Source organism: Urocampus carinirostris, chromosome 15 (genome assembly GCF_059441175.1).
Source record: "Urocampus carinirostris isolate Australia breed hairy pipefish chromosome 15, RoL_Ucar_1.0, whole genome shotgun sequence".
Classification (NCBI taxonomy): Eukaryota; Metazoa; Chordata; class Actinopteri; order Syngnathiformes; family Syngnathidae; genus Urocampus; species Urocampus carinirostris.
Window position 1 is genome coordinate 26,453,117 of NC_142363.1, and position 12,047 is coordinate 26,465,163.

At 41.3% G+C, this 12,047-nt stretch overlaps 1 protein-coding gene across 1 annotated transcript in view; it reads right to left on the reverse strand.

Moving 5' to 3' along the window:
• Positions 1–11,124, reverse strand: part of rcan3 (regulator of calcineurin 3) — a 46,146-nt gene extending 35,022 nt beyond the window's left edge. The window contains exons 1-2 of the mRNA XM_088354537.1: positions 10,971–11,124; positions 8,386–8,627 (exon numbers count right to left, since the gene is read on the reverse strand). Of these exons, the coding sequence (XP_088210663.1) occupies positions 8,386–8,592 (207 nt within the window). The 5' untranslated portion in view covers positions 8,593–8,627; positions 10,971–11,124. The remainder of the gene's footprint in view (positions 1–8,385; positions 8,628–10,970) is intronic.
• Positions 11,125–12,047: the final 923 nt, after the last annotated feature.

Here is a 12,047-nt window from a genome sequence, read left to right on the forward strand (position 1 = left end):
TTTCGCATCCTTTCTCCGCTGGTCTCGGTCGCGTTATCCGCCCCCAGCTGCCTGCGCCTAAACGTGGCTGCTTGCTTTATAAATAGCTTGGCCTAGATTAGAGCAGCTGCATTGGCGTTGGCACCGGGAGCCGGTTCGAGGGCCCGCCCGGCATCGGGGGTGGGGAGTGTGTGTGTGGGGGGCTAACCAATGACTTGACATTGACGGCCGCTCTGCACTAATGCGGCATGTGAGGCGACTACGTGCAACGTCAGCTTTTTATTTGCACACGATCCTCGTGTGAAAATATTTATTATTGTTCGCTAGGGTGTCACCGTACACGTTAACCTTGGCTGGAAACACAAAATAGAAATGATGTGTTGATCCATTGCCCCCTATGGAGCACTCTAGTGCAGAATACAAAATATTTAATTTCACTACCCACTAAAAAAGCTCATAAATATACAGTAATCCCTTGCTACAGCGCGCGTTGAACTTTAAGTCGTACTTTAAGCCCTTAGTGTATTGCGGGAAGAAAACTATTCCGTAATCCTTCACCCCCAATTGCATAATGCTTTGAGGACGGACAGAAGGCACTTTTGTCAGGTGCGTACTGGTATGGCATGCACGATTGTGGCCGAGATCCATTATCCCCCAATCGTGACTGCTGAGAGCAGGGTCCGGCAGAGCACATTTTTATTCCAGTTCCACTGAAGCGTGCTATTGTGGCCTGCCTTAAATGAACTGCACTGTTTTTGCTGTGATCGGTTATACCCAGACAACTATTGCTGAAAGCGGGCAGCAGAGAGATAGAGAAGCGTGCGATTATGGCCCGCCTCAAATACAAATTCACAGTTGTAGCTGTGATCCATTATCACTATTCGACTATTGCTGAAAGTGGGGGGCGAGACGGCAAATCCCTGTCATGAGTGGGAGCTCTCCAGTTCTTTTTCCTAAAATCAACAGCACTTGTGCAGCCAAAATCTATTATACCCGATCGCAAATTGCTGCCAACGAAGACGGGTAGTGCGTCCCTTTGCTGTTTTGTTCACTGCAAAAAAAAGTCACATGTGTAGTCATGATCCATTATTCCCGATCCCACATTGCTGCGAGCAAGGACTGTCAGAAGGCACTCTTGTAAGGAGGCGTGCTGTTATGGCATGCGCGACTGTGGCTGAGATCCCCTGGTCAACCATTGCTGAGAGCAGGGACTGGCAGAGTGCATTTCTTTTTCCGGTTTGGGCCACTGAAGCGTGCCATTGTTGCCCGCTTATAAATAACTGCACTGTTTTGGCCGTGATCCGTCATCCCCAGACGACTATTGTTGAAAGCAGAGGCCGAGAAATAAATATTTTTTTCAGTTTGGGCTTGTAAAGCGTGCTATTGTGGCACGCCTGAAATAAAATTGACAGTTGTGGCTATGATCCATTATTCCCAGTCGACTATTGCTGAAAGGGGGTGACGAGAGGGCAAATTTGTGTCATGCGTGGTAGCTCTTCTGTTCTTTCTCCTAAAATCAACAGCACTGGTACAGCTACGATACATTATTCCCAATCGCGTATTGCTGAAAGCGAGGACGTGCAAGGTGCACTTTTGTCAGGTCTGGTGGCTCTTTTTTGCTGTTTTTTTCTACTGAAAAGTGAACTGCACTTGTGCAGTTGTGAGCCATTATCCCCTTATCCTAAATAGCTATTAGAGGGGACCGGCAAGAGGCACTTTTGTCAGGAGGCGTAATGTTTTGGCCCGCCAAAATCAATTTCACGGTGTTGGCCACAACTATTGCTGAGAGCAGGGGTCAACAGAGCTAGTTTGTGTCATCCATGGCGGCACTTTTTTTCAGTTCTGTCACTCGTGCAGCTGTGATTAATTTATCCCTGATTGCATATTGCTGAGAGCAAGGACCGGCAGAGCACACTTTTGTCAGCTCTTTTGCCATTACTGTTTTTCAGCCTAAAATAAACTATACTTTTTGGCTGCAGTCCATTATCCCCAGTCGACTATTGCTGCGAGTGGGGGTAGAGATAGCAAATTTTTGTCATACATGGTGGCTCTTTTTTCCATTCTATCCAACGAGAATGAACAGCACCCATACGCCCTCAATCCATAATCCCCGATCGACTATCCCTGCAAGCCGAGGCCGTACAGGGCGAATGCTAAAAATGGAGGCTTCTTCTGAGCATTTTGCTTATTGTGGGGGAGTTCTGGACCCCATTAAAGAGATAAAAAAGGGATTACAGTTATACGAAATTACTTCTTTCTAATGATCAAAGTGAGTGGGTTGCACATGAGCTTAGCGTTGGGGAACAAACAAAGAAATTAAGCGTTTTTAAATTTCCGAATGTGGAAGTACGGCATAAAATCCAATTAAAAAAACAAATTCATTATAACGTCCCCTGTAAGTGGTTTATTTTGGATAATGTCATGGTGGGTGGCATCAAACGCTCTCGGGGGCCCATATGTCGGTTCCCCGCCCCGGCTGTTACAGGACCAAATGCTGTCCTTGTTGTGTGTTACTCGCCTGTCGAATCAATTGGCACAAACGTCAGCCGAGGAGCCGCCTGACTGGCTTACGGCGTGATTTCTCTCCCGTTTTCAAACTCGTCCTCAATTGGGAAAGTTGAGACAAATGTCAAAACGGCTATTCATAGCGGCTTAATTGAACGGAGCGCAGGAGCGTAATCTATTGACTGAAGGGTGCGGGGGTGGCATTTCCACTTCTAAAAGAGGCAGTTGGAATTGAAACGAGAAAGGGAGAAGCAAAAACGGCATGGGAATAGAGTGATGGGCTTAGGGAGATTTTTTTAAATATGTGAAGAAGGGATAGAAAGAAAAGCGGTGCTTAAGTCCAATCAGAAATGCACTGGGGGCCTCTGAAATGGCGGCATAACTGGATTAAAGGGGCAGAAAATGAAAGACTATTTTTAAATTTACCTTTAAAGGGACAGTGTTATTTAGCGCCTGTCAGTTTTTAAAAATCTCATTCGTTACAAAAAAGAATATTGATTTAAATGGTACGCAACAGTGGATCAACTATCATTGAAACGTGATTTTTTTTGTGTGTATTTTAGCACTTATTTTAGGTTGTACTACAGTGTAGTAACTACACAATACAGTGACATCTAGTGGTCGAATAATACACACTGTCCCTTTAATCAGGTAGGGTGCATTGATTTTTCCTTTTTAGACAAAACTGGGGCAGAGAAAAGGCAAAGCTAATTCACGATTAGGGACAAAGGTAAATGTGCAGCATTTTTGGATTCTTAACTGTCAAACCTAAAGAGAATACAATCATTCTAAACCAAGTCCCCAACAGTGGATGAGTAGTTAAATTATTGCTTTGCTTTAACATAAAAAACAGAGATTAGATTACTAAATGGTACGGATGCCTGATAATGGTTGTGTTGATAGATATGTATACAGGATATTGTGATTTTATTGGCTTTTAAATTTTAAACTTGGTAAAAGGGAAAAAATGGTCTCATAATGAAATCTTATATCCCTTAATCATAATTTAATCATGAGCCTCTGAAAAGAACCCGAGCCCTCCAGCTAAGGCACAATTGTTTATGCCATTAATTCACTAGTCTGACCCCCGTGAGAATGTTTTTTTCACTATTTATCAGTTTATCAGAATTTGGAAAGGGTGGGCATTTGACCTACTCCCCTTTTATGCATGTATGGACGCTGCCCTACTTACAAACGAGGTTCCGGACGATCGTTCATCAGTTGAATTTGTTCGTAAGTTGCTTCAGTGCTATATTTTGTATGTTTAAGGTTTGTATAAGTATGTTTAAGGCTTGTATAAGTAACCTGTATTGTTTTTGTAATTAACTAATATGCTCTATAAAGATTAATAAAGTTTAACTTACTCTTGGAAGATGGGCTTCAAAAGGTCCTCCTCAATGTTAGAGAGTGGCCGAAAAAAAGCAATCCAACCATTTTCTCAAAAGCATCAGGCTTCCATATTCCACTTTCATTTAAAAAGAAACAGCTCACCTCTTCTTTCCACTTAACACCAACCATATTGAATCGATGCAGGAGATATTAAACAATAAAAACGTCAAAGTTCTTAGCGCGCTGGAGATAAAATATAGAATGTTTACACACAAACTAGGCAAAGGAAGCAGATTTTTTCTTCGGGGTGGATGCTGGGTGACCTCTCACAGAGACACACGCTGGTAGCGGCGGAAAGAAGCACGACCGTAATGTCCTGTACTCGGAAAAAGATGCACACGATACAAAATCTAACTTACAGCATTGTCCGGATATCTTTCAACATCCCGAAAAATATGTTCGTATCTACGGTTTTTCGTAAGTCCAATGGTCGTAAGTAGGGGAGCGTCTGTACTTTGGCTGAGGGCAGTCCAAAAGTTCTAGATAGGGGTAAAGTCGGGGCAGAATGGCAGAAAAAACATATTTTTCATGTGTATGATCTGAAATGCTTTGTATAGGGCATGAAACAACTGACTAGCAACCATTTGTGTGTAATCTGGGTACGCGTGGGTGTTGCATGCATCTGTCAGACTGCAGTCTATTTGTGTGCCGGCCTTGGGGAAGAAAGACGCTGGCGTTGGTGGGCGGTGTAGCGGGGGGCTTTTTACGTGAGGGAGTGCGTTGCTCAAGGGCTCAAGGTCAGACATGAGGTGATGCTGACTTAAAGAGAGAGTGCCCCTGGCCCCAAGCTGACCTACCTTAATATGCAAAAGAGGACGTTGAAAAAAATAGCGTTTCGTTAAACATGCATATGCAAACAATTTTTGAGGGAGGGAAAAGACCTTTCCATCGTGCCTCTTCAGAAATATGATAACTCGGTCTTACCCGCCCCTGCACACATTTACAGTTGGATGGAATGAAGAATGACAAAGAAAAGATGTCTGCGCTCTATAAATCGGTTGTCACCATAAAAATGACAGCTACCCCCGCCCCCCCTGCAGCCCCACAACACAGGGGGGTGCTTATTAAAACCGTACGATTTGGAAATGTCATGTAAGCCTCAGTGCGCAGTTCTATTTAAATCAAGATTGTTTCACGGCTGAATCGCCTCTAAAAAAAAAGATGGGGTCTGTGGGCGTGTGCAAGAATAGAACATTGTGATAAAGCAACTTACGTAAGGGAAGGAGACGATTTATAGGAAATTGGTTCTTGGGCATGGGGTTTCTAACCGGCGGACAGAGGGTCATTTGCGGACTGCGTGGTGATGGTTTGAGGCCCCAGCCTTAATAAGAAAGTTTAATGATAGTGTTTGACATGGATGCTAACTCTGTGCTTATTTGTTAGGATGTGGACTTCTTACTTTTTATACTCACGTACTGTATTTGGTCCTTTCCTCTTACTATTTTTATTTACTAATTACAGCTTTATTAATCTTCTTATTAATTCTTGATACCGTTATATGTTTTCTCTGTAGATCTTACTTATTGCATAGTGGAATGTTTTTATTTTGTGGGAAACTCAACTTTCGTCACCAGGACCCTAACCGCAGCAGCCCCCATGTATTTGAGTTTCAAACCCCTGTTCTAAAGAGACTCATTAGGTTTATCAGTTTAATTCGGATGGGATATAATTGAATAGAATATGATGCCTTCATTGTCATTTTGTAACAGACAAGCAAAATACCCCAACGTCTTCTGTAGAAGATTGGATTCGGCTGCTCGGAGTGTTCGGTGGGAGGTAGCTGCTACCCCAAAAAAACAGATGTTTATTGATTGCGTTGGTATTTGTTAGGGTGCCTTAACACGAAACTTAACTGAATACACTCGGGTGGCCTAATGTACAACTGTGCAATTTTTCTGGATCAGCCATTTCGGAGCCTATAAGTAAGTCACATAAAAACACAAATGCAAACACACACACACACACACATATTAGGATTTATGAAGACGTTTAGATAGATTTAAATATACAAAGAAAATTATGGTGAAACAACTTGATTCATGGAAAATTAAGCAATTATCAAATTAATCGGAATCTATTTTTATAATGGATTGTTTGGAGTGGATTAGAAACCATTCGAATTAGGGAGTACAACTTTTTAGGCACTTAGTTCCACATAGTGAAAACAAATCTTGTTTTTGGGGGGTCAAAAATGTATCTATCTCTAGATAGTTTGCCAGCTTGCTAGCTTGCTCTCTACTGTATGTATCTTGCATGCTTGCTAGCTGCATATAACTAGGTACCTTGCTAGTTAGGTAGCTTTCCATCTCATATGCTAACAAGGTTGTTTTTCATCTCGAAGGCTATTAATCTATTTATCTAATCGATGTAGCGAGATTTATATATACATCTATCCATCTTTATCTATCCTACTTTGGATGTTAATTATTGATCAACATTTCTTGACCATATTTCTAAAATGTAATGCACTAACCCAGTAACTAAATCATAACATATTCATGTATTAATAATATTATTGTAATGTTCTCTTTTATGGATGTGTTTTTGGGCAAACATAAAAATGTCCCGGTTACTTTAAATCACTAAAATAATCAGGTATTCTGGATGTGTTTTGATTATTTTTTCTTATTCACAGAAGGTTATTTATAAAATCCACAATTCGAAGACAGAACCATTTTTCATTGGTTGCTGAAATCTACCAACTCTAACCAAAAATCATTGGACATATTTTGCATTGTGTGCGATCCTTTTTTCTTGTGTCCTGAAATGACATCCATCTCTCAGAAAGTGGCCACCGAAGCGTCTCGGACAGCCCCGGGTCTTTTCCTGACCTGTTTTTTCCCCTTTGTTTGTTTCTTTTTGTTATTATGTCTGGCTTTCTGAGGCATGGCGTATTGTCCGGCTTGGTGAGTTGGCCTGAGCATTGCCTATGCACATATATATATATGTCCTTCCTTTTTCCTTTGAAAGTGATCACTAGATGGGAGTACATGTGTGAGTGCCGATTCCTCCCCCAATGTTCCGTCTGATTCACACAACGACGCCGGCTCATCCCGACGGCCACTAAGCTTTTGTACAGGGTTAAAACGCTCAACAGCTGCTGATGGCCGACCAGATGTGAGTTCTGGACCAAAATCTCTATCTCCTTCATTCTCGTGTGCAAAATGAAATACACACAGCCTTGGTTACATTGTTACAAAGAATGACAATACAAAGGAAATTATTATTATTATTATTATTTGAAGTTATTTTATGGTCATGCATACAAACTGCACATGTACCATATTTTATGCACTATAAGGCACACATGATTATAAAGCGCGTCCTCTAAGAATAAGGAAGGGAGAGAGACTACAACTTAAATACAATTTTCTTCAGATATAAGGCGCACCAGACTATAAGGCGCATGGAATTCAAACATATATATCACTGATCTCAATTGCATACAATTGCATGACTTTGAATGCAACGGGAATAGACCCCAGATTACCGTGTGGAGTGCCCATCCACTAGAACCCTAGGAATGCAGACGACACATGAAAAGGCATTAGGTCTTCTTTCAAGTCTTCTCCTTGGGCCAGGCCGCAAGAATATGTCAGATATTTAAACGGTCCGTGGTGTAGCCTACTTTACGAAGCGCACAAGATGAACTGAATGACTAAAAGGTAATTGTGGGAAGTAATTCGGTCGTTCTGAAAAATATTTAAAAAAACATGGCCATATGTAATCAAAACGTTTGTCACCCACGCTGCTTAGCTTGAGCTGCTAAAATATTCTCTCAACTAACATATCTGGTACCATGAAAATACTGAGATAAGAGCTACTGCCTTTTCATGCAATATTGTGGTCAGCAGTGAAATTTGTGGACTGGTCAATAATTGCACAAACACGGTAATGCATTTCTAATTCTGTCCGCATATACGGTGCACCGGTGTATAAGGCGGACATTTAAATTTCTTGCCAACTTGGGGTTTATGGGTACGCCCTATGCCCTGCGAATGGCTGGCAACCAGTTCAGGGTATCCCCTGCCCACTGCCCGGAGATGGCTGGGATGGGCTCCAGCACCCCTCGACCCTACTGAGGATAAGCGGTGCAGATAATGGATGGATGGATGGGTACGCACTAGTCCGTAAAATTCGATACATAGAACTGGTGTCCTTATTCTCTGCACCAATACTACCGAACAGCCACCAAACATGGTTTGACAGATGTGTTTTGAGCATAAAAAGAGGGACAAATTGGTGTTTTCAGAAAGAAAGGTCAGCTTGACCATTATCTTGTCACTTTGTCCCAGACTGTGGACCGTCAGGGCCAATCAGTCCAAGAAAAAACTGCTGCTGCTGATATCAATGGAAGGGCACTTCTATCTCCCTCAATGCAATCAAGCACAATTACTTTAAGAGTCTATGTCTTTGATCAAGATGTTCTGTTCGCTGGCATACAGATTCTGTATATGTATATATATATATATTTATATATATTCTGTATATACTTTGTTTCCATCTACTCACCCTGTCTATGCGGTCTTCGAACACGGCCTCGTGGACGCCACAGGCAAAAAGCGCCGTAGGTAAGTCGCTCAGGTCCATCATCTCTTCTCCGATGCCGTCGTGTTCGTTATCCCCGAAAACCATGTCCTCTTCGTCCTCCTCCTCGTCCGGATCGCTACTGTAGGCCTCGGAGCCGTTGCTCCACGCCTTGGAACTCTCTCGCAGCATGGCCGAGGTTGTGTCACGGGAAGGAAGATTCGGCACTATGAAAGATAATTATCCTTGAATTAATATCTCGGGGGAGACCTATACAGACCGTCCCAGCTCACTCTCGGGTCAGAGCAGGGTGCTAAAAGCTTTTGGGAGCTTGATAAGAAAATAATTTAATCTTTGTTAGGGTTAGATTTGTTTTTATTCTGCTTGCAAAGAAGAACGCTTATAACACCAAGGTTTGTTTATTTTGTCTATAAACACTTAACTAGTGGAGGGCATTCGGGCATACGGCGTCACAGTGTGGTATGCTGGGAGCACAGCAGTAAACGGGATAAACATACAGAGAGTAATCAACATAGCCCGAAAAATCATTGGCGGCTCTCTGTCCAGTCTGAGGGACATTTCCGGCTTGTGATACTGCAGCACAGCCATCAAAATTATAAAGGAGTCTACTTAACCTGGCCACCAACTCTTTGACCTCTGTCCTCTAATGCCACTACAGGTCCCTTAGAACAAGGACTAAGAGCTTTCATAGACAGTTTCTTCCCTCGGACCATCACCACCCTAAACAAGGACGCAAAACAGTGAAAAATATATATCTTATGATTTATTTGGAAACTTATTTTACTGCTGAATATTATTGCACGACTTTTCATTACTCCTGTTACGATGCACTATTTTGACAAGCTTGTTCTATTTGTGATCACTGTTTTCATCATGGTGAATGTTGGTCAATAGTTTTGTTGATCTTAGATTTCCACACCCTTTAGGGTTAATCTGTTTTTTGAAACCTAAGAGATTTTAATGTTGACTATAACCTTATCAGGGTTGGTGTGTACAATATGATTAGATTTGAAGGGCGGGGCTTGTTTAAAACTTACATCGTTTTTTTAATTATATTTTTTAAATCATATATTTATTTTTATTGATCAATATTCATTCGTCATTTTGTAATGTGTTCTCAACAAAACTAACAGGAAATTGAGTAAAATAAGTCTAAGAAGCTGATCGGTCCATTCTTGACTAAAAAGTATTTATCGACTTTCTGGAAATTGTTTTTTTTTTTTTGTTAAATCAAAATTTGCATGGTTTTATCATTATGCATTAATGCAAAGATGCTAGGCAGCACGGTAGTGCAGTGGTCAGCGCGTGTGCGACACAGTTCTGAGGTTATAAGATCGAAACTTCCTGTGTGGAGTTTGCATGTTTTCCCTGTGCTTGGGTGGGTTTTGTCCGGGCACTCCAGTTTCTTCCCACATCCCAAAAACATGTGTGTCAGGTTAATTGGCCGATCCAAATTGTCCCTCGGTGTGAATGAGCGAGCGAATTGTCTGTCTCTGTGTGCCCTGCGACTGGCCGGCAACCAGTTCAGGATGTCCCCTGCTCACTGCCCGAAGATAGCTAATAAAGTCTCCAGCACCCCCGCGACCCTACTGAGTATAAGCGGTGCAGATAATGGATGGAACTTTGGAAGTGACAGCTATTCCAATGTAATATTTTTTATTTTTTTATGTTACAAAAATAATACCAGGATTCATTTTTCAATCTTTCCAACCATTGACCTTCTACGGGATATGTTGGCATGAAATGAATGAGGAAAAAAGATGAAATTTTTATGAAAAGAAGTAATAATGGACTCTTGTGCCAATAATCTGTTGGCACAATGTGGAGTTGAGGCAGTGATCAAATGATTATCCACAAATCATATTCATCGGAGTACAGCAAGATGAATCACTATTAATTTTTTAGGTTAGCTAATTAATCTTGTAGGTCCTCGAATTAATTCTTAAACTCGTGCATCATTTTGTTCAAACTTCCAAACAAAGTAAATTGTGCTTACTGTTTTTTAACTCCTATGTTTGCTGCACAGAATGCAAAATTAATTGACAATTAAATCTTTATGGTTTGTTGGTTGGTTGGATCCCTTAACCACACGGGTCGTAGGGGGCACCAATTCCTACGGTGTGTCTTTGGCAAGTAAAGCCTGGTGGCGCCCATCCCTCTCCAGACCAACATCTGTTTCCACCCGTTCTCGAACCGGGGACCTTTTGCGTGTTAGGCTATATACTGTAAAATAAAAAAAAAACCTCTCTGGTGCACCAGAATAAAAAAACAGCAAGTTGGGAAAACAGCGACCTCTAGTGACACGTTAAATTAAACCAAGAACGTCATTCACCTGATGAGGCAGAACAGACTATTTTGTTTCATTTCGGAAGGAAATATAAAGCAATTGAACATTTTAAAATTGGACTATATAAATTGTGTTTGGAAAACCTCAAAGGGGGAGATTTCTTTTAAAATTCAAGGACATTGAAGGACACCGAAAAGGCTCAATATTACGCCGACAAACGATTCATTCGGCTCAAAACGCCGGTTTATTACTTGTAACTCACCCGGCTACCGTTTGTCAAGACAAATCATCTCAAAAGGAATTCCACGCTGAATGAGGTGATAAAGTCGCTTCTTTTCCTCAAAATGTTAAAAAAATAAAATCGACTTTGCTGTCAAAAATTCAAGGTTTGTTATGACGGGATTAGTGCGGCGCAGCCTAACTAGTCGGTGCGTTGAAAGAGACGCCTGGGCCAATGAGAGAGCGGTGGAGTTTGGAAAAGGCCAATCAGAAAGCACTGTTAGAAAGGAAATCTTAGACATAACGCGCAACCGGTGGGTTTTGTGTACGGGTAAATGAAGGATTTGAATCGTTTTATCATTAAATAATATTCTAATAATATTGATTTAATTTCTTGGAAGTAACTAAAATATTTTTAGAAAAACTAATATGTTTTTGTGGCCTTTTGTTATGCCTAATGACCTTTTTTATTTTGAAGGAAAACGCAGCTAATTTAAACATTTTTATAATACAATAAATTATTCGTTTCTTTGTTTGAATAAAATCATATTTACAGTCAATATCAAGGTTTGTTATGACGGAGTTTATGCAGAGCGGCCTAACGGGTCTAGACCAATGAAAGTGCGCTGGAGTTTGGAAAAGACCAATCAATAAGCAGTATTGGAATTAAATCCCGCCTCTTTGACAAGCCGGATTGTCTTAGTGCACTATTAAAACCATTTTGTCGTTTCTAATTATTCTTGTTTTTATGTTGTGGAATAAACCAATGCATTTTTAAATAAATAATGTAATTATTCTACGTCACTTAATGAATAATCATTTGAAAAAAGTAAAAGACTAACTTCCAACTTTTTCTGGGCTTTATTACATTTTATTATCTGCACAGCTTATCCTCAGTAGGGTCGCAGGGGTGCTGGAGCACTTCCCAGCTGTCTTCGGGCAGTGGGAAGGAGACACCCTGAACTAGTTATCAGCCAGTCGCAGAGCACACAGAGACAGACAACTCGAAGTGTCCTTGGGCAAGACACTGAATCCCTAATGCCCCCAATAAGCAGGTAGGCGCCTTGCATGGCTGACTCCCTATTGGTGTGTGAGTGGGTAAGTGTAAAGCACATTGTAA